This window comes from Eptatretus burgeri, chromosome 9 (assembly GCF_056783735.1).
Source record: "Eptatretus burgeri isolate ZD-2024b chromosome 9, Ebu_testis_v1, whole genome shotgun sequence".
In the NCBI taxonomy this organism is placed as follows: Eukaryota; Metazoa; Chordata; class Myxini; order Myxiniformes; family Myxinidae; genus Eptatretus; species Eptatretus burgeri.
In genome coordinates, this window is record NC_140969.1 from 29,628,043 (window position 1) to 29,652,097 (window position 24,055).

The 24,055-nt window shown below is 42.9% G+C and overlaps 1 protein-coding gene across 1 annotated transcript in view; it reads right to left on the reverse strand.

Moving 5' to 3' along the window:
• Positions 1–22,783, reverse strand: part of POLR2B (RNA polymerase II subunit B) — a 94,894-nt gene extending 72,111 nt beyond the window's left edge. The window contains 7 exon segments of the mRNA XM_085894548.1: positions 18–182; positions 5,147–5,305; positions 7,824–8,043; positions 8,312–8,424; positions 18,081–18,231; positions 22,446–22,518; positions 22,653–22,783. Coding sequence (XP_085750674.1) covers positions 18–182; positions 5,147–5,305; positions 7,824–8,043; positions 8,312–8,424; positions 18,081–18,231; positions 22,446–22,518; positions 22,653–22,671 — 900 coding nt within the window. The 5' untranslated portion in view covers positions 22,672–22,783.
• Between the last annotated feature and the right edge of the window lie 1,272 nt (positions 22,784–24,055).

Below are 24,055 nucleotides of genomic sequence, written 5' to 3' on the forward strand. Positions count from 1 at the left end.
GATTACAAACATATTACCACTTCCATCATCTCAGGGTCATCAAAGTCGTAGATAATGTGTTCCAAGATGTCACGGTCAGACACAAAGCTGAGCGCACGGAAAAGCACCATGACGGGGATTTCTTGGCGTATATATGGCAATGTGGCGACAATGCGCTGGCCAAGTGCACCTCGTCGTGTTCCCTGCACAGAGAAAACACATTTTCCTTTAATGACATCTTTAAGTTTACTTACTATACAGTAATTGTAATTTCCTAAAATTTATATTACTCATCTAAATGTGAATCTCTTGAGCTATGTTCAGGGTTCTGGTTTGACTCAATAGGATCAGCTTTCATCTTGTAATTTACCGATTACAGGTTGAATATCCAGAATCTAGCTCGTGAAGGAAATTTGGCAAACCACCCATTGCGTTTCTTGATGCGATACCGCTTCGGCAGCATTTGCTTTTTCCTGTTTAGGCAGAGGTCATACATGATGGGTGAATATACACATTCACCCAAAGTGTTTATCAGAATCCATTTGCTTTTTTGTAAGTTGTATATTTGTAAGTTGTGTATACAGTTATGTATAGAAAATCTACACCCCCCTTTCAAATTTTTTTACCCTTTGTTGCCTTGTAGCCTGGAATTAAATTGCATTAAATCAGACTTTTTCCACCTTTATTTACACATCGTAACCCACAACTTCCAAGTGAAAAACAAATTATACGATCTTAGAAAATTAAGTAAAAATACAAAACTAGAATATCTTGGTTGGATAAGTGATCGACATCCCTTATAATAACAATTGTAAATTAGCTCAGGTGTAACCAATCACCTTCAAAATCACACACCTAGTTAATTGGCCTCCAACAATGTTAAATTGTAGTGATTCTGATTATTTCTGATTAAAATCAGCTGTTCCTGTAGGTTTCCTCTGCTGGGTACTGCACATCACAGCAAAGACTCAACCATAAGCAGCAAGGAGCTTTTGAAAGACCTCTGGGATAAAGTTGTGGAAAGGCACAGATCAGGGGATGGGTATAAAAATATTTCAAAGGTCTTCAATATCCCTTGGAGCACAGTCAAGACGATCATTAAGAAGTGGAAGGCATATGGTACCACCAAGACCCTTCCGAGATCAGAACGTCCCTCAAAATTGGATGACCAAGCAAGGAGGAGACTGATCAGAGAGGCCACTTGCAGGTTTGAAAGAGCTACAAGCCTTTAATGGCAAAGACTGGTCACTGTGTATGTGACAACACTATCCCAAGCACTCCACAAGTCTGACCTGTATTGTCAGGTGGCAAGAAGGAAGCCATTACTGAAGAAGCCCACCTTGATTGCTATTTGAGGTATGAAAAAAACACTCAGGAGATTCTGAAACCATGTTGCAAAACATTTTGTGGTCTGACAAAACCAAGATGGAACTTTTTCACATAAATGCAAAACATTATGCTTGACACAAACCCAACACAGCACATCACCCAAAGAACACCATCCCTACTGTGAAGCATGGTGGTGGCGGCATCATGTTATTGGGATGTTTCTCATCAGCAGGGACTGGGGCACTTGTCAGGATCGAAGGGAAAATGGATGGAGCAAAATCCATCCGAGCAAAATCCAAAATCCAAAAACAAAATCCGAGAGAAAAACCTGCTGCCCTCTGCAAGAAAGCTGAAATTAGGACGGAAGTTCACCTCTCAGCATGACGACCCGAAGCACGCAGCCAAAGCTACACCGGAGTGACTCAGGAACAAAAATATAAATGTTCTTGAGTGGCCCAGTCCGAGCCCCGACCTAAATACAATCGAAAATCTGTGGCACGACTTGAAGATTGCTGTCCAGTAACGCTGCCCACGCAACCTGACTGATCTTAAACAGTTTTGTAGAGAAGAATGGGAAAATATTGCCCAATTGTGCATAGTTGATAGACACCGATTCCAACAGACTCACAGCTGTGATTGCTGTCAAAGGTGCTTCCACCAAGTATTAACTCACAGGGGTGGACACTTATCCAACCAAGATATTCTAGTTTTGTATTTTTAATTAATTTCCTGACATTTGTGGAATTTGTTTTTCACATGGAAGTTGTGGGTTACGACGTGTAAATAAAGGTGGAAAAAGTCTGATTTAATGCGATTTAATTCCAGGCTATAAAGCAACAATAGGTCAAAATTTTGAAAAGGGGGGTGTAGACTTTCTGTAGACACGATACTGTGTGCCCAACTTACTCCCCCAGGTGAGACGGATGAATCGTACTGAGCCAATGTAACCTCACACCTGTTGTACACACTCCCTCCTGCGGCTTGATTCAAGGATTAATCTGCTTCTCCGAATCCAAAGACATGTTTTAGGTCAATTTACAACATCGTGAACATTGCTTTTTAACAGCGACTATAAAATATAAATGTGTCAAACTAATGCTGTTCACCTCATGTATACTGTCAGACCCCGACATTAGCAGTTCCGCGATTCGCAGACTCAACATATTCGTGGCTCATAAGATGTGACCTGCTTCCACATTCGCGGACCTGTGCTTTGCATTTCCGCAGTCTTCCACGGGCATATTCGTGGTTTTTCTAACCTGCTTCTACGTTTGCGGCCCTGTGATTCACGTATTTGCAGTTTTTCACAGGATTTTAGATTTTCCTTTATGAATAACAAACCACCAGGAACCTATCCCTCTTTTTCCCATTAAAACAATGCCTCAACATTCGCGGCTTTTTTGAGGAACGTATTCCCCGCGAATGTCGGGGTCCAACAATACTTTCAATTGTATGAAAGAACAGAAACGCTTCGCTAACTGCACCTAATGGTGATGGGCAGACACTGCAGGGAGATGATAATACTCATTACTCCATTTGTATGTTAGGATTGTGGACATTGGAACAAGTGGGAAAATACTGGAACGGTTGGCGGTCTTCTAAAGACAGACACGTCCACCAGGCGGGAATGGGTCGAGTCTGTCCCCTTTTCCACCCTCAATTTGCGTATGTGCCGGTGGTTAAAACCATCCAGCCGTAATAAATTGGCCGATAGTGAATAGCGGAGCAGAGCTCTGCCGCTGATTTACCCTAATGGTGCCTTGAATGAACTATTTTAGATTTACCCGCTTACTGGGTTTATTCTGCTAATTAATTTTACACAATTGCAGTTCCACGTTTCCAATGGCCATGACACAGGTTAACATCATGAAGCAATTTATTAACAATAATTGGGGTGGGGGCAGAATTGGAAAGAGCCTGGCCGCAAGCGGAAAAAGAAACCAAGAGCAATGGATAAATATTAATATCTCTCACACCCACGAACTTAGTTATTTATGCTTCGCTCATTTGTACAGGGTTACAAGACAGATACAGAGAGAGAGAGAGAGAGAGAGAGAGAGAGAGAGAGAGAGAGAGAAAGAGAGAGAGAGAGAGAGAGAGAGAGAGAGAGAGAGAGAGAGAGAGAGAGATAGATATAGAGATAGAGATAGAGATAGAGATAGAGATAGAGATAGAGATAGAGATAGAGATAGAGATAGAGAGAGACGGGACAGCAGAACCTAGTGCGAGTGACCTGATTGTGCCCGGCTGGTTCTTGCTGCCAATGAACTGGTGTGCTCACTCTGGGTGCTTGTCCCCCCTGTCCTCGCCCCAGCCTTGAGCACAAACAGCAGACCATAAACACTGAGAGAGGAACCATCGGCGAAGGAGGGATTGTGCAGCCACCAGACGCAGCGTCCATAAGCAGCGAGTGTGGGGCCCATGGTACGCGAAAGGTCCAGGGAGAGAGATACAGGGCAAAAGAATGAAAGCATTATTGCCTCTTGCCCAGGCCTTTTATAACCCCCATTGGGGGAGGTGCTTCAGCCCCCTTGCCTTGTGCTTATTGGGCCATGCTGCAGAAAGAAAGGAACCCTTTAATGCTGCAGAAAGAAGTGGCCTCCCGTGCGAGTGTCCAACATTGGCCATGTATATTTTACCTCCCCCCAGTTGCTTGTTCCACGTGGCCCTGTGTGCTGCTCTTCCATCTAAGCCATGTGGACACCTGGCGCTGCTTCGGAAATTCACACTTAAAGACAGATTACATTGGGGGAAACCACATACAACACAAAGGTAGGGAGAGTGGGAGCTTTGACATGAACATTTTGGGAGTGGAGACAAGGCAGCTCCCGAAAACAAGCTCGACCCTGACGTCTTATATACTTATTACGTATGCTTATGCTGAATGTGTACTATTTAAATAACGAGTACAATCTAATGCCTGGTGTTGGCTTAATGGTTAGGGTGGTGGGCTTGGGATCCTAGGATCCTGAGTTCAAAATTAGTGCCAGCTTGCTGGTATCCTATGTCGGAGTGACGACCCATCCAGGATTGTGTTCAATAGCCAAGGAGACTGCTTAGGCAGCACCAACGCTCTGCAGAGTATGGTCCCGATGGATGGATGGGAAAAGAAAGTATAATCTAAGCCAAATCTGTAACAATACGTTATGCAGACCTTACTCTCCTTGATTGAATTTTGATATAAATCAGGCTGATCTGACTTATACCATTCAATCGACAAGTCAGCATATTGTAGATAAAAGACCAGTTTGTTGTGAAAATCTCCAAACATTAATATTACAACAACAACAACAACAACAAAAAAACAGAGCAGAAAATGCATTGTTTCATAAATATTACAACAAAAGTTTCATCAAAGAAGACAAACGCTCAGAAAGTCTTACATTTCAGCTACAGGATGGGCCTTTTATCAACAACTACCAAACACCTTGTGTACTAAGAGGTGTCCCTTAAGGAGGCAGAGTGATCCAGGCCTGCAATAGACCACAAGACTGAAGGCAACAAATATCACTGACAAGGAAAACTCGGCTCTTAGATGAGACAGGACCCGTAGTCCAACTCAGTCCAATCTTAGTCGTATCCTATTTGCCATTGTCCATGATTTGATGGACTTTAACAACATCGTTCATCATTAACTCTGTGATATATTGTTCCCTTTTAAAATCTATCTAAATATTTCACAAAATAACAACCATCCCTGATTTTGAGTGAGCACTAAATTAAGAATTAAAAAACAAACATTTGGTTGAACAATTCAACGGTTGAATAATCCTGTGCAATGTTTCGGATGATGGAAGTTGGCAAAACGGAAAGACAGCAGTAGGTCTGATTATCTCACCTGTCCACTGCGGGCGAGAATGCTCACCCAGACAGAGCTGGCTGGACGAGAAGAATGCTCCAAGCAAGAACGACACTCTGCGGTGAAGGCATAGCGAGAGTCTTTTCTCAAAAAGACATACACCGTGTTGGTCGCCATTTTCTCCTGTGCAATAAGTACCTGTCGTGCGATGTTAACAAAATCAAGGTGATTACAAACTTTGTCATAATTCGCTACTTTTGTACTTGGGGGCAAAAAAAAAATAAAAATCAAAGACAAAGGCAATGCAATGGAAAATAGATTTGTTCTTAACCTTCTGTTGACTTTGACCAGTGTAAGAACAATAAAGAATGAATTTCTCAACTGAATGTTAAGAGAGCAGTGCAAACCACCATGGGAAAGAAGGGGAAGTGATGTCTCCTGTCTCACTGGCCTCATTCCTACCCACATCTCTTGCTGCACCCTCATAACTGCCTGCACTCATGACACCAACACCACTGTCTGCATTTGGTACACCACTCCAATGGTACATTTCGTACACACAACTGCCTTCCCTGACTACACCCTCACCACTGCCTGCACTCGCTACACCCTCACCTCTGCCTGCACTCGCTACACCCTCACCTCTGCCTGCACTCGCTACACCCTCACCTCTGCCTGCACTCACTACACCCTCACCACTGCGTTCATTCACTACACCCTCACCACTGCGTTCATTCACTACACCCTCACCACTGCGTTCATTCACTACACCCTCACCACTGCCTGCATTCGCTACACCCTCACCACTTCCCACACCCGCAATACACTCACCACTGTCTGCACCCACAACACCCTCACCACTTCCTACACCCACAACACCCTCACCACTGCCTGTACTTGCTCACCCTCACCACTGCCTGCACTCGCTCCACTCACACCACTGCCTACACTCCCCACACACTCTCCCTCACCACTGCCTGCACGTGCTACACCCTCACCATTGCTAATCTCCTCTGCAACCTCACTCCACAAATGTAACTAACTTTTGTCTGCAAATTATTCACTCTGATACCTGCTGTAAAGTAACTATCCATTCTTTCAACTGAGCAATAAATATCTTTATGTGAGCCATTTCCTCACACATCCTACAACATTGACTACCCACTATTTCCACTATCCCTGATATGGCCCATGTCAAACATGTAGCACACTGTTTATAATCATCTTCTCTTCTTATTATTTCCCGATTACGTTGCTCCCTGTTATCCCATTTCCCAACCATATTGCCAAATGAATTCACCGCTCAACTTGGGGCGACAAAGAAGTAGGCTCTCGCCTGACACTTCCAAATAAAACTAATACAATTACTGGATAATCTACTACAAACACGACTGTAGCCTTAAGTGGTACCAATTACACAACACCTGACAAAAAAAAATCATGAATAAAAAAACAAAAAAACAACTACAATGGCACTATTCGACGTCGCGACATTGACCGATATTCCTCCACCCACATTACATCATTATACATACTTGTACCAAGTTTGATTAAAATACCTTCAGCTGTTCACAAGTATCACATTTTCACCTGACATGACCTTTTACCTTTGACCTCTTGGTGCCGAAATCAAATTTGTTCATCTTTTCATCATAATACATACTCATACCAAGTTTGGAAATCCCATCACTGGTTCACATTAGCGCGGAAACAATTTTTACCGAACAGGACCTCTGACCTTTGACCTTTGACCTGCTGACCCCATAATCGAATCAGTTTATCTTTACATCATTATAATACTTGTACCAAGTTTGACTTTGATCCCTTCAGCTGTTCTTAAGTTATAGTGGAAACAAAAACCTAACATGACCTCTGACCCTTGACGTCTTGACCCCAAAATCTAATCAGTTCATTTTTACATCACCATACATGTATGAAGTTTGGTCAAAATCCAATCACTGGTTCACAAGTTGGCACGTTAACAGAATTTTTACTCAACATGACCTCTGACATGACGTCCCACAAAGTGAATCCAAAACGTTAGTGACATACTCAGTGCATCGTGTGCATAAATAAATACATCTGAACAAACTTTCGATAACAACGACAGAACCTTCAGCCTAATATACACCGAGACATTAATTCTGCACACAAGTTTCGCTGCTTTTGCACAATTGTCCAATGTTTTTGGCTCGACAGTGTAGGAGAGCAAAACTATAAAAAGTTACACGAGAGGTAATTGCAAAAGTTTGCTAAGTTCCTTCCAATCCCGTTTGAAGTTTTAAACGTTAAATTCTGAACAAATGTCTAATACGACTACTGCTACTACTACTACTACTCCTGTACTGCACCATCTACTATGTAGTCTACTACTTCTTTAAAGACCCAAATGATTCCCACTTTCTTGTGGGGTTGTGTGCGGAATGGCTTTGGCCCAAGTTGGTCATGAACCGGCTTGCAGGGTTGGCATCAGCCAAGCTTGACGTTTAGCAGGAATCCACAATGATGCATCACCCTGCACATGAAGCACCGATCCAACAGTTTACAATCGAGTGGAGAATGAAACCCAGACTCGACAACTCAAAGAATCCCAACACCACCCTGTCGGAATCTGAACAAGTGTCAAGAACATTGTAACTCATGGAATTTGAGCTAAAACACGGAGCATGCACAACTACAATAAGAGAAGATAAGAAACACTTCAGGGCTGCGTCACCTTCTCCGAACCGTTGATGATGAAGTACCCGCCGGGATCCAAAGGACATTCGTTTAGCTCACAAAGGTCACGGTCAGTGAGACCGCTGAGCAGACAGTAGGTGGAACGAAGCATGATGGGTATTTTGCCGATGAAGGTTTTCTCGTGTAAGGTATGTCGCGACTCCTCGCCTTCACACACAACCGTCTTGGTGATGTCTACGTACAGCGGTGCGGAGTATCTGTGGAAAAGCTGAGTGAGCTCAGGAATCACATTCATCATGAGATGTTCACTAGGAATAATGTTCAGTTTTTTTTGTCTTCATGATATTCATTGTTCAGTGTGGAGCAATTCTTCTAAGTAGAACACATTGATCCAGGTCTCATGGTCAATTGAGTAAGGAAAGCTTAACTTTTGAAACTGATAAATACTGTGACTTGTGATAAATAAAACGGAAATGACTAAGGATGTATGATGTAAGAAGGGAAGGAATAGGAATATCATCATACGTCAGGTTGCGGAGGCGAGCTTCGTTCGGCATCATTGGAGATGGCACACCATCTCGCTCCCAGTGCGTCGGCTTGGACAGGTATATCTGCTCAAACCTTACCTGGTAACGTGGCTACAGGCACATGGGGGGGAGAGAGGGGAGATAAAGGGAAAACATATCAACAACCCACAGACATTACTAATCCTACGTCGAATCGACTATCAAACTCATGAGACCAAGAAAAATGGATCTCATTATAATACTCAGAAGTAAGAGATGGAACTACAAGTTGAAACATTGCAATTATCCAATCACTGGAAAATTATAGACAAGGAAAGGCGTTGGCATCGGTTTGGTTTCAGGGAGATACCGTATATGGAGGACTGAAGAGGTCATTGTAGATACATTTTTATCATAATGGGTTTGAAGGTGATTTAATAAATAAATTGATGATGATTAAAACTTGATATTAAAATAAAATATATTAAACCTGAAATTAAAATGTACTCAAATATGATGTGATGTTTTGAAGTATGTATCCATTTGGAATTAACATAATTATATTTCTCCTCTGTATGGAAAGATCACCTGTATATATATTTTTTTTTTGTATACCTTGGTCGAGGCTCGTATGAGAGCTAACACACAACTCACAGCAAGGAGGCATGAGACAAGAGGGGCGGGAGTGGAAGGGACAAAACAGTGGGGAACAGACACATTCGGTGAACTGTGGAAGGGAGAGGGATGGGGATGGGACGGGGAACATGGCGAAGAGAAGATGGACATTTCAGGGACTTTCAGGAAGGAAAGCAGGAGAAATGAAGGAAGTGGGCTTGGGTGGATTATCGGGGGTAGAAAAGATCGAGGATTTGGATGGGGGAAGATAAAAGGTGGTGGTGAACAGCTGTTTTGAAAGCCTGGAGGGAAGAATGGGAAAGAATGGAGTGAGGAAGTTTATTCCAAAGGTGGGAAAAAAGAGGAATGAAAGAGTGAAGATGAGCAGTGATTCGTGATTTTGGTAGTTTTACCAGAAGGGGGTTGTTGGCGGACCTTGAGCGCCCTGTGGAAATGTGGTGGGGACAAATCGCAGAGAGAGCAGGGGGGGGCAAGGCTGGAGAGGAGTCGGTAGAAGACAGAAAGACCACCGACCAACCTGCGGTGATTGAGTGAGAGGCCCAAAGACTCAGCTTCATTGCGGGAGATGCCGATGATCTTAAATGCCCTGGTTTTGACAGCGTGAGGCCGAGAAAGGTGGGAGGCAGGAGCACCAGCCCAGAGGGGAGAGCAGTACTCCATCAAGTGTAAACATCAAGTGTAAACATCAAGTGTAAACATTAAAAGTGTAAACAGGTTGAACTTTGCCAGGAAGTTGAATATAAGAAGAATTGCCTATCGATTTAAAGCTATCTAACGGAATTTTTATAAAAGACACAAACAAGTTGGAATGTGGATTTAAGAAAATGTTCAGATGTATCCACTAAGCTCGAGTCGCTTCAAGATAATATATCGTCCCAGTTTTGGGAGAAGCAGACTGACTTTTTAACTTACATAGGATGGAAACTTGTTTTAATGACCATTAGAGTTGGCGTTTGACGTCATTCTAGCATTCTGTGCGTTTTTTTGTATTAAGAAAGGATTAGCATGTCTGGAGTTGAAATATATGTTACAACCATTCAGCCAGGTCAAGCTGGGGCTGTATGGAGACCCGAAGATAAGCTTCGCCTGGAAGATGCCAAGACCAGACAAGTTGGTTTTACTGAAAACTATATAAGGACTAAGATTCTCCATTTGTATTTGAGATTTCTGGAATGCGTTTGTCTGTTCAGAACCTCCAATGCGCGCATATTAAATGTGTCTGTTTAATAAGTAAATGTTCTAAATTGTACTGAAGTTGTGTAACTGTATCTACATCATCCAACAAATTTATTGGATAAATCGCAGTATCAATCTGACCAGGTTGTTCCAACTCATCACAGTCTCTACTATATAATTATGGTTCCAGATTTTCGTGAACATCTGCAGCATATTTCCGGAGCATTGCATCTGTTTAGAAAAAGCTAAGCCTGGTGTTGGCTTAACAGTTAAGGTGGCTGGCTTAAGATCTTGGGGGTCTTGAGTTCAAACTCCTGTCGTGTTGTTAACACCAGATGGGTTGACACAGCCTGTCATCCTTCTGAGGTCAGCAAAATGAGTACCAGCTTGCTGGTAACAGGGTCATTACATCAGCGGCACAACTGCACCCCCCAGAAAATGATGCAGCCAAGCAGCCGCAGGCTGCATACAAATAATAAATAAATAAAAAGATGAAGCTGTTCTTTCAGAGTGAGTGTTAAGGAAATAGATTCATATTAGTACTTGTTTGTAGATACAAAATCTCCAATGGTATCGTTTGCAAAAATTGTAAGCCATTGTCCTGACCAAGTTGCTGCTCTCGATTCCAGCTGTGAAGGCGATAACAAGAGTGTGTTGCTCCGAGCTAGTGGGATAAAAATTAACAATGTTCGTCAAAAAGGATAAAGTGCTTGACGGTGATCGTGATTTTGGTTGCGGTGAAGGTCTTCCAGACCGATGCGGCTACGGCAAGTCGACAATCAATTGGACCTCTTCGATTTCGACAGCATGTGACTATGCCCAGGAAATGTAGGCTATTCAGTGGCACCACTGTCCTATCAAAGAACAGTTGCAAAGGTTATTTTTGGCAGAGATAACTTAGTTTATAAACTGGAAAGTGTGCGGCCCAATTTCTATCCAGGACAAAGTCATATGTAAGTATTAGATGATGGATCATATCATTGTGCATGATGTATACCAAAAATCAAAACCATACTTGCTTAGCAGCTATCTACAATTAGCAATTCTTTCAAGTTTTTCAGCAATTATTTCATGAACCGGCTGGCCAGGCTTGACGTTTGACTGAAGGTGGCAGGAATTCGGCCATGATGCTAGGGATAACTTTCCGACTCTTTACGAAAGACACCGTGCGGTCATTAACGTCTACTAACTAATACTGCAAGATGGGACAACTAACTTATCACCCATCAAAGGGAAGGTGCACTTTGTGATGCACACCCTGGATGTGAAGCACCTTTCCGACAATTTATAGTCCAGTCGGGAATCTAACCCGGGCTACGCAAGTCCAAGCTGAGTGTGTTACTGATGCATCTTGTGGGACCAAGTTAAGTATTGCAACATGAAATGGGGAACCCATCATTAGATCGTATTAAGAATAGTATGGACTGTGTGATCGCATAGCGTAGATTCCTCATGTAATAGCTATTTGTCTAGACTCTAGAGGTAAGTCATATTGTGAAACGTACATGAAGGAGGCAGTGAGTGTTCACTTCAAGACAGTATGGAGTAAGTTTGTTGTGTAAAACTCTCCCATTTTCGAACAAGGCTGGTTGAGGAGTTGGGCAGGAAGACATCGAAAAGCGCTACATGCATTTGTGGCAATGTTATGGCATTGTGGACCATAGTGGTGAGGTCGGCTATAGAGCCCTGGCTGAGGGCAGAACACTTTTTCAAGGACCCACCCCGCAGGGTCATAGACCTGGCACGGGCTTTAGTGGACAAAGTCTTGAAGAGAGAATCGCTAATGTGACAGAGAAGCAGCTGGCGATTCGGAATAATAGGATAAACGAGGTTGATGAGGGACAAAAGTGTATGAGGGACGAGGTGAGCCAGTCTGTTGACCAGCTCAGGGAAAAGATGAAGTTGACCCAGAAGACCCTCGCTAACAGCCAGATTTGGGCACCGGTGAGCCCTTAAGGGTCTCTGGAAAGACCATTCCCCTTGTATTGTACCATTTGATAGCTCAGGAAGCTTGGAGGCTTTCCTGACAATTTGAGGTGTTTTCCGGTTTAATGGGTGGATCAAGCGGGAACACACAGGAAGTCTGGTGGTGACTCTGTGGAGGCCAGTCTTAGATGTACTAAATATAGTCTCAGATGGTTTAATGAGCAATGATCGTATCTGCGCCGCTCTGACCCATCGGCTTGATACGGCGGAGTAGTTTGGGCATGATGCTGATTTGGGCATGACCAAATCACTGGCTAAATTAAGGAAGAGTTTCTATTGGGTGAATTTGGGAAGGACATTTAGGATTGGGTGTGACCATGCGACTCTGCCAAGCCAAAAAATGGGAGCCTGCAAATCTATAATGCTTCTGCCAAGCGTACAAGTCAAGTCTACAATGTGGGAGCGCCACTTGAGCGGGTTACAGTACATTTGGTAAGACCCACACAAATCACTCATTGAGAAAACCAGTACAGCATGGTGGCAATGGCCTATTTTACCAAATGGCCAGCTAGGCATATCCATTGCCCCACAAGGAAGGTCGGCTGCCCAAGCTCTAGTGGAGGAGTTGATAACTCGTTTTAGCATACCCCAGAAGCTGCGCACTGATCAGTGCAGGAATTTCGAGTCCGCACTTCTGTATTCAGTATGCTAACTTCTCCAAATTAATAATACGTGCACAACACCCCTCTGATCACAGTCCGATCGTATGGTGGAGGGGTTCAACAGGACCTTACTAACCCAGTTGGCCCTGTTCTCGACAAAACACCAGTTGGATAGGGATAAGCACCTTCCTTTTAGCCTGATGGCAAAGAGGTTTGCATAGCATGAAACCACCCACTGCACCCCGGATTGCTGATGTTTGGGAGGGAGACGTGTGCCCATGGATTTGAAACCATCGCCAGAGGACCCACTTGGACCCATCTACAGAAAGTAAGGTCGAAAAGCTAAAGGCAAGTATGAACAATGCCCATGAGTTGGCGTGGGAGTAAATTGGCCGAGCTTCTGTGCGTATGAAATTGAAGTATGACACTCGGGCACGCACCAAGAGGTTCCTCTCTGGGGTCCCAATTTGGCTCTACTGGCCCCAGAGGAAGAAGGGTGCATGGCTGAAGCTCATCTCACGCTGGAAAAGCCCGGTGTGGTGTTACTGATGTGGTTTTCAAAATTCAAATGGGGCCACACATCTATCTTTCTGCAGGAAATCCACTGTGATCGGTAGGCTCCTGGATGGATTTAAGGGGTAAGAGGGAAGACTGGCAAAATGACAGATGTGGTTGACCCTAACCAAGCTCCACAGTAGAAACGTAGAAACGTAGAATCCAAAAACAAACTGTGGAACAAACGACCTTTTTCCCATTGTCTTGACCCACCAGACTTTGCTCAAGGACAGATAGCTGGGAATATGGGAATTGCTGGACGTACGGGCAAGAGATGGACAGAAAGACCCGCGTGGTGTTTTGAGTGTAAATAAAAGAATGAAATGCAACATCTTCAAATGTACAAGAAATGAAATGAAATGAAAACTTGAAATTGTATGGAACATGCAAAGTAACATCTGGTGTGTTGTTTCTTGCAAGTGTGGGATGCACACCATGGCACAAAGACGACAAAATACCTTACCATGGATGGCAGCTATAAGTAAATTGGATGGCAGTCAGGAAGGAATTGTGTAATGCAAGGATGTGGGCAGGGAAGTGTTGTGCATGCCCGCATGCTCAAAGGATCTCTCAAAGAGAGCAGCAGACTGAGTTTCCCTCATGCCTCACTCCCAACGATTCAGCAAATGAATGGAAATGGAGAACCCGCTGGGAGGAGGGTCGGATCGGTCAGCCACGGGGTGAAAAGACCCCTGGTGACTGAATAAGCCGAGGAGTGCCACTTTGGGTGACCCCCTCCAGCAGAATATGCACCTAAAGGAGTAGTTGTGCTCCGAGAGGGCGGGAAGTGGAAGAGTGAAACAAGGGAAAACCCTCAAGATGGAGTTTTTGAAGAGGATTGCAGTCACTGCACACAGTCAGACCACCACCGCTGCTCTCCAGGACCTCCTGACTAGCAATTATAAAAAAAAACATGAGCTAAAGGAAAGTGCCATGGTCTTGCCAGAAAAAGAAATGTGATATTGTTTAATATGTGGAGGAATGTACAATAATGTACTGCTCCGCTCAAACACTCGAACTCTGCTGTGCTGGGAGGGCATAGAGCCTGTACAATTGATAGAGACAGGTAAATTGAGAGTGGCTCCACAGGTAACAGTGGGCTATTATGATCAACTGGGGGATGTGATCTTAGGGCATGTGAAGATCAAGAAGAGAGGAACTAGTCGTCTGGTAGGTCGGATTGTTTTGTGTGTGCTACCTTCTTTCCCTTCCAGAGAGAGATCATCGGGAAGACTTATAAACAGAACTGATGGAATCTTTGTATATTAAGGTGATTTCAATGTGCATTTTTGGAGGGATGGAGTGTTACTTAGGTGTGAGACGTAGAGGGTTAAGGCCAGAATCTTACGTTCCTGATCTGGGAGAATAAAGATCTGGGGAAGGGGCTATTATGTGGAGTAGGGGTTAAGGGAGGGGGTCCATAGTTAGATAGTGTTAAGGAAAGTATGGAGTGTGTGATCATGCAGCAAAGATTCCTCTTGTCATAGCTATTTGTCTAGAGGTAAGTCATATTGTGAAAGATGCACTGAGGAGGCAGTGAGTACTAACTTTAAAACAATATTGAGTAAGTTTATTGTGTAAAACCTCCTGTCATTGAGCAAGGCCAGGAGAGGACCTGAACAAGAAGGCCCTCTACATGCTTTTCGAGGCAACAGTATAGACTGTTTGGCTGGCACACAGTGGGCCATGGTGGTGAAGTCGGCTGTAGAGCCGTGGCTGAGGGCAGAACACTTTCTCCATGGCCCGCCCTGCAGGGTTAGAAGGTTGCAATGTGATTGTTCCTTGAGCGATAGTATTTGTAAGATTGAATGCTGTAAACCAAAACACCATTGTGGTCCTTTGTTGGGGTCTTGTACCCCCAGTGCAGACAGTCTGCATTAACGAAACTGTCTGATGTGATAGTATATTGTTGTGGATTTCAGATTTGTTGTGGATTTCAAAATTGGATTCAAGTAATGCATACAACATCCAGGTCTTCAGACAGTTATTTCCATAAATGCATGTCCAGAATAGACCCATCCCCTTGTCTGGTGGGATTCCTACACTTTGATGCGTTGGAGAAGGGTAAAGAACAGGTTCCCTTTCTTTCTTATGGGATAACCTTTTCCTCTTTATGACATGTTCATGACGCATCAGTTTCCATTTCTGCATGAGCGATATTCACACGATCGTGCATGCAATAAAATAGCTATTCGCCCAACAGATACTCGTCTATTCCCTTTGCATCGAGACACATTGGCTTGAAAATACACAATTTATTTACACATTTTATTTTGGTAATTTTCACATTGGACTTACAGGACATTTGAGTCATTAATCACACCGCAAGCTTTTCCTGGAAAGTTCATTCTGACGGTCAAACATGGCTGTGGTCTCATATCATTTACCTCAGGCACACACCTTTTTTCCATCGGCGATCGACACCCCATTTAGCAGCTCTATGGATACTAAATGGCTTTTCGTATCGGGCTGAACAAAGAGGTGATACTTTCCCGTTGAAGTTTTGTGAGCGCTTCATGTTTTCGCTCAGTTGTTCTGGCAAATGGCTGCTTTCTGGCATTCATCCAGCGCCCCGAACATGATGTCGTAAGCCAGGCCTGTGTTGATTGGGAGTTACATCTCGTTCGATGGTCAAGAAAGAATGACCGCGAGAATGGACAGTTGGAGGTTTCGTGCAGCGATGTGCCAATGGGCAAGCTAGATTTGGCTGGAGTTGGCCTTGAGGTTCCGTCCACACTGATCGCCTATAAAAGGACAGCAGGACTGCCTTATTGACAGTTGGGGGGAGATCCTGATCACAATTAGAGAGAGATCCTGATAGCAGTTAGTGAGAAATCCTGATGACAGTTGGTCAGAGATCCTGATGACAGTTGGTCAGAGATCCTGATCAGAGTTGGTGAGAGATACTGCTGATGGTTGGTGACAGCGCCTGACGGTTGGGGACAGCAGCAACGCAGGTTATTGGCATACCTGGCTCTTGGCATACCTGGCTCTTGGTGAACCTGGCTCTTGGTGAACCTGGCTCTTGGGGGTGATGACGTGATGTCGATTGGTGTTCGAGCCTGTTTGCGGGTGGGTGCATGGCGAGGCAGGGCGCTGGCAGCGGAAATGAGCCAGGCTGTGGAGAGTTCATTTGGAGAGGTAGACCAAGGCACGCTCACACATTTTGGGTTATTTTGGTGGACGCACGATGACTTCTGCCTTGGTATGTTGAGACCGGATTTATTTTCCCCCTGAATGATCTTATGGGCACCCATGTCTTGTGTTTAATTGTTAAGTAAGGCATCGTGATAAGTGTCTGCTCTTTGTCCATTTTTCCATAAATGCTTGTTGAATTCTTTATTTGTTTGAGATTATTTTGTTGATTGAACATTGGATTGATTTGAATTCATCCATTCAGTTGACAAGGAAACAAACAAGCTCAAATGAGCTAAGATCCTCGTCCTCTTAATGATGACGTCATAAAAACGAATATGAGGTCATTGTGATGTATCAGGTTTGCGATAAATAATTATCTGTGCTAATGCCCGGCTTGATTCCCGCAAACAAAATTCAAACAGCTTGCCTAGTTTCAGAGATAATGGTATAGGCGGTTTCCATTAGCGCCGATATTATGACGTCAACTTTTTTTCTAGGAAGAATTTACAAAATCGGAGATGGTTACTGCCTGCGCATGAGCTTTCTACATATACATGGCAAGTTTCATGGAGATCCGATGAAAACTGGGTTGTGAAACAAAAAATGTCAAAAAATAGGAATGACGTCATAAAAATTGATACGACGTCATAGTGATGTATCATATGTGCGGTAATTCATCTCTGCTAATGCCCTGTTTGATTCCCGCAAACAGAATTCAAAAAGCTTGCCTAGTTTCGGAGATAATTTTTTAGGCGATTTTATTAGTGGAGATATTTTGACGTCATAACTTTTTTTCTCGGAGGAATTTTCAAAATCGGAGATGGTTACTGTCTGCACAGAGTATTTTTACATATATACACCAAGTTTCAGGAAGTTTCGATGAAAACTGTAAGCTGTGAAACAAACAAATCCACAAGAAGAAGATTAAGAACAACAACATAAGACTTAGAGATCCTCCACGAGGATCTAAAAAGTCCTTCAGTTTACTTATTTTTCTTCACAATATATTCCTTGTTGACGTTTCAGCCTGTCCGTGATTGTCATTTCCTTCCATTGATCCAGCATTGTACGAACCCAGATGGACTGGGAGATTATAATTCCCAAACTAATTATCCTGTCATAGTCGGTGTGCACCAGCGGCAAACGCTCGGCCGCATTACTTAGGATCTAATCAAGATAAGATTGGTGCATCGCCAAGGGTGCGTTCCCTGGTCAGGAGGCCACGTGACCTCTAGTTAAACGGCAAATTAGACAGTGGACCCTGGAACTCGTGGTTAACTGAATGGCGTTCGTGGTTGCTAAGCAACCCACCGCATCAAGAAGTTAATTGTGAGCAGTGGCCCCAGATCTAGTTCTTCTGAGGAGAAACGAGGATTAACCTCCTCATAATACACTCGGTACCTGTGCTCGTAACAATATTATGGAAAAGGGAAGTGAAGAAAATGGATACATGGTGTGAATTGTAAGTGGTTAAGACCCAGATGGCCCAATTTATCTGTTTCTGTGCTGATCCTTGTGAGCTCAGCATCACAATATATTTTGTTCACGGTAAAATGAGCTGTGGAGATCTCACTCATGAGTGGTAATTCGATGGCAAACATCAGAACAGTGGCAAAAATAGTTATGACAATTGAATTCAATTATCCTTTGGTCGGTATATAACTTCATAGAATAATATGGCTTGCAGTTGTGTACTGGAATGTCGAGCTGGCCACGTCTGTGCTGGGCCTCTCCTTGAAGCTCGACAGATGGAACTTCCTCCACGATCCGTTGGATGGACATTTGGATAAACTCGTCAAAAGAATCCAGTTGTTGGCGCACCAGACCCTTTTCATCAAAATATGAGCTGTGGGTAAGAACATGTAACTGCAGATACTTTGTAGAAACACATGAACAATCAAAAAAAAATAAACAGTCACTTGAACTTTGAACTTCCATGATCAAATGGCATGTAAGAGGTAGCATCAATTTTTTGGCTGTTTCTAATAATTGACACACACACACACACACACACACACACACACACACACACACACACACACACACACACACACACACACACACACACACACACACACACACACACACACACACACACACACACACACACACACACACACACACACACACCAAGGATGGCAGAAAATATAATGCAACTCGAAGGGCACTCGGTGGAGTGCATACCTCCACCACGTAATGCCTGATCCACGAGAACACATCAGATCCAATACATTTTTGAAATATCATGCGACACAGAACTACATCGTTTTTGGCCCTATCTCTCAATGGTGAAGAATCACTTTGAAAACTAAATAAATCTTGTATCCAGATCCGGATTTGGATCTTCATCAGAATTGAATCAATTCGTCCTTGCCACACCCCCAACATATCCACTAAGTTCCATCCGAATCCGTGCACAATTTTTTGAGATATCCTGCACACAGACAAACAAACAAACAAACAAACAAGCTGGTAGGCGACGAGGGATTCGCTAGGATCGAAGCGCTGGATACGATGCTTTTCATTCTGACCGATCCACCGACGAAGATTCATTGCCAAGACGTATTGGTTCACATACAATTGTTCCTCTGCCTGGCAAGATTTTTCCTATTGCGTATTTTGCCAACTGGCACTCTTCATAAAAAATGACGGTAAATAGACACCCTATTTTTGAAGGACTACCATTTGAAAAATAATCGGTTTGCTGGTTTGTTCTGTGGAGCCTCGCATTGCAGGCACACACACACACACACACACACACACACACACACACACACACACACACACACACACACACACACACACACACACACACACACACACACACACACACACGGAAAACCCGATAAACTTCTCTCAATGCTCTTGTTTGACCACACCTCCTGAACCACACAATATTTTTCATAAGCCACGCCCACTTTCCTACGCCACTCCCACTTTCCTACGCCACTCCCACTTTTCATCAACCACGTCCACTTTCCCTAAGCTCCGCCCACTTTCCTAAGCCCCTCATAAAAAAGACGGTAAATAGACACCCGATTTTTGAAGGACTACCATTTCAAAAATAAAACCTCAATCAAAAATCGGCTCGAGTAAAATTTTCTAAATATCTCAAAGTGTTTAATTCTAAAGTCTCATTTCTCTACATTCAAAACTGAAGGACGAGTATTGAAAATACTGTACGCGGTTTTTCAGCCGCTGCACAGCAACGGGTGGTTGCTGGGCAACGAAATTCAAACGCGCACACTCCCAGTATATATTCCACATGTTGGCAAAGTTTCATCGAAATTGGTTCGCTGGTTCGTGCTGTGGAGCCTCACGTTGCAGACACAGACACACACAAACACACACAGACACACACACACACACACACACACACACACACACACACACACACACACACACACACACACACACACACACACACACACACACACGCACACACACACACACACACACACAAAACCCGACAATAAGGGATATCTAGCATATATAGCGAATCCAACAGACAGACAGAAAGGGGTGAAAACATAACCTCCTTCACCTTCAGTGGCGGAGGTAAATATAGGTTTATAACCAAGAAAAATCCTACTATTAATTTGTAATTGCTCGCTGGCTTTGATGCGAATACAAATTTTTATTACGGACCCTCGGCATCAAAAAGCTACAAACTGGATATCGAACAGTCAGTTTCAAATGGAGCATCTCACCACCGTTAGAGCATTTAACTTGCATCAGATGTGGCAATAAATGTGAATTGTTGCTCCCAGCTTGCCGGCTCAATGACAGAAGACGCCTTTTGCATTTTTTATTCTTCATCCCTACCCCGTTTGGAATCCCATGTGGGCACGGGCAACTTGCTAGTCACAAAAACTAATAAACCACAGATAAAATCCAAGGCCACAAAAACCTGATGGAATGGCCAAAACTAAATTACTTCTTACCTACCTATAAGTTAACTCTTCGGATAGAGGGTGAGACTCTTAGATGAACACGAACATATGAAGGGAGGAAAGGGGGATAAAATATTTCTCTGATAAATGAGTCTGAAACAACTTGGTGGAGCAAAACCACTCAGGCTTCTCCACAGGGAGAGTGGGAATCTCACACCAAGCCAGAACAGAGGCAGTGTACACAGCCACGAGATTGGAACTAACCTGCAGCATCAAATCTGGCTGCAGGTATCAGATGGGCAACGATTCACAGAACAAACCTCCAGACCTGAAGACGAAGCACTCTGTTCCTCCGGCACCAGCTTGGATTCAATTCGGAGTCTACGTCTCTCGTTTTGATGATGACCACAACCCCCTCGATGACCATAGCCACTTACTAACACATTATTCTGTGACGTTGGGTTTTATGCTCCTCAACCCTTGATGCCAAATTTGTCAGTTCATCTGACGAGAAACCGCCAAAGTCCCATGTAGTTGTAGTACATCCTAAAGGCTGCAAGATACCACCTTCGGAATGTTCTTAGGAGTTCCGGAGTGTTGTCACGAGTTCTCGAGAGTTTTCTCAACCCATCTTCTTCGAAGAAGAATGATGCAACTTCAAGTGAGAAAGAAGATGGTGCTGATATCACGGGACACACAACACGTCCTTCAGGTGAACTCAATTTTAGTTTCCGCAGATTTGGAGTTTTATCCAGCCAAGTATCATTTACCGCAGGATGTCTTTTCCGTGACCTGGTTGTGAATTCTACTTTCTCACTTCAATCTTTTACCAGTGCTCGTGCTCGCCAGACATGTTTTTCTTTTACTCATGGACATTCCACGTCCTCCCTGGGAGGTTGTCTTTGAGGCTTCAGATGTATCAGGACTTTTCGCGATTTATTTAGTTTTCTCGATACTGCTCCTCGTTTGTTTCATATAGTGATTCATGAGTGGCTCGGGTTTATATGAATTTGAAGCCAGATATTCCCCAGTAATGTTTATTCCAACTTTTCCTCAACCCACTTAGTCAATCATGGTGAGTAGGAATTGTATTTATCTTCACAATTTCGACAGACAGTTCCCAGCAGATCCGATAGTCAATATATCTCTATTTCTCTATATCTCCCTCATTCATTTGTTGACCCTCGGATACAAATATGGTTTTAGAACCTGCTGTTCAGAGAGGTTCTGGCCTGAAAATGTCGAAACCTCGATGAAGAACAGAGTCCATACTGATGATCCAGACATCCATTGAATGAGACACTCAATAAGCAGCAGAAAATCTTCACATCTCTCAAGAATTGTTTATTTTGGTGAGGTATCTCCCATAAAGCTATCATTACTAGGAATCCTAAATCCACTTCTTTTATCTGTCATATATCATGTTGTTTTTTTTAAAACATAAATCCTTACCTTATTACCTCCGTCACCAAAGGTGGATGGAGGTTATGTTTTCACCCGTCTGTTTGTCTCTGTCTGTGAGAAGGATATCTAAAAAAGTTATGGATGGATTCAGACGAAATTTGGTGGACAGGTTGGGTGTTTGACAAGGACGAATTGATTTGATTTTGGTGAAGGTCAGGATCCCGGTAACGGAATTTCAAAAATGATTCTTCACCGTTGAGAAATGGGGCCAAGAAAGCTATATAGCACGATATCTCAAACTAGAGGGGCACTCGGTCGAGCACATACCTCCGCCATGCAATGCCTGATCCAATAGAACATATCGTGCCTAATAAATTCTTGAAATATCATGCTATATATCGTTTTTGGCCCTATCTCTCAATGGTGAAGAATCACATTAAAAATTAAATAATTCTCGTATCTGGATGTGGATTCGGATCTTCATCAAAATCGAATCAATTTGTCTTCGTCACACACCCAACATGTCCATCAAGTTTCATCCGAATCCGTACACAACATTTTGAGATATCTTGCACAAAAACGTCCATCAGTGGGACACAAAACATAAACCGTTCAGCCTGGTGGAGGGAGGTATGTGCTCCACTGAGTGCCGTTCTAGTTTTAACTGTTAATTACATATTATATTAAAAAAAGTCAAACCAAGATCATCTAATCGCGTTTTCAGGGTTAGCTATTAAGACAACATAAACAAAAAGTACGTCACCTGATAACAATCCAGCACGCCTCTTGCCAAAGATCTGGAGTTATTTCATCATCCTCTTCATCATATCTGATATCTATTGGTTCAAGGAAAGATAAATATTTCATTTAAAAGGGATTGAATAAAACAACACAGAATACTGTTAAAGTATTTTATCGCAAGAAATCAAGTTGAAAAACAAATATTGAATGACACATCGAGTGCCCATACCATCATCTGGGTCATACATATTAAAAGATGGACAATCCTCAACTATTAACTAAAACAGTGCCAGCTAGAAGGAAACTCTTTCCGTGGCAATGGTCAAACCAAAACTACAGAGCACACAACTCAGCACTATTTATAGTCGGTGATTATATATAGTGCAGATTGTGTTGCAGTTCACTGGAGAGACGGTGTACCGTCATGATACAAGATCAACACAGAAAGTTAGTTTTGATGGGACATCTTCATCTTTACTACCCTGAGCTCGCAGATCAAAAAAAAATTTGTGCCTCAGAACTGTCCACTTGTTCATCTTTACAGCAGCGTGGTTTTATGCCTATAAAAGTTTTAAGTTTATTAAAGTTATTTATTTTACTTTTATCATGATATTCTGTGCTGAGATTTGAATGAACCTGATAAAAGCATTAAAAAAACAAATTGTGAAATTGGTTGAACAAGTTAGCTATCTTCCATAAGCCGAGATTTTTGAAATAAACAAATAAATAAATATACAGTATTTAAATAAAATTTGGAAGCTGAAAGAACAGAATAATTCAATTAGAATCAGAGCACAAAAAATGGACATGGCAAATATAACAATTTGGAATAACTTGAAAACGAAAGAAACCACTTAGTGTATTGAGCAATAGATGTCAGCCAAGGAAAAGAACTGCAGTTGATGACAGAAAAATCATCAGAGCTGTGAAGAAAACCTGAAAACAACAGTCAGTGACATCACCAACAACCTCCAGGGTGCAGAGGTGAAAGCATCACAATCTACCATTCGCAAAAGACTTCAACAGCAGAATTACAAAGGTTACACCACAACATGCAAACCTCTCACCAGCACCAAAAATATAAAAACCAGATTATAATTTGCTCAGAAGTACAGGGGTGAATCAGTAGAGTTCTGGAACAAAGTTTTATGGACAGAGAAGACAAAGATAAACCTTAATTAAAGTGATGGGAAGATGAAAGTGTGGAGAAAGGAAGGAACTGCATGTGATCCAAAGCAAATCATCTCATCTGTGAAGCATGATGGAGGTAGTGTCATGGCTTGGGCTTGCATGGCTGCCTCTGGAACTGGCTCACTCATCTTTATTGATTATAATCATAATTATGTAACTTATGATGGCAGCAGCAGAATTCATTCGGAAGGGTACAGAAACATTTCGTCTGCCTAGAACAAGAAAATTCCTCCAAACTCATTGGGCGAAGCTTCACCATGGAGCAAGACAATGACCCAAAATACACCTCCAGTGCAACCAGAGTTCATCAGAGGAAAAAGTGGATGGTTTTAGACTGACAAAGTCATTCTCCTGATTTACATCCAATAGAGCATGCATTTCACTTGCTGAAGAGGAGACTAAAGTGAGAAACCCTCGAAAACAAATGACTGAAAATGGCTG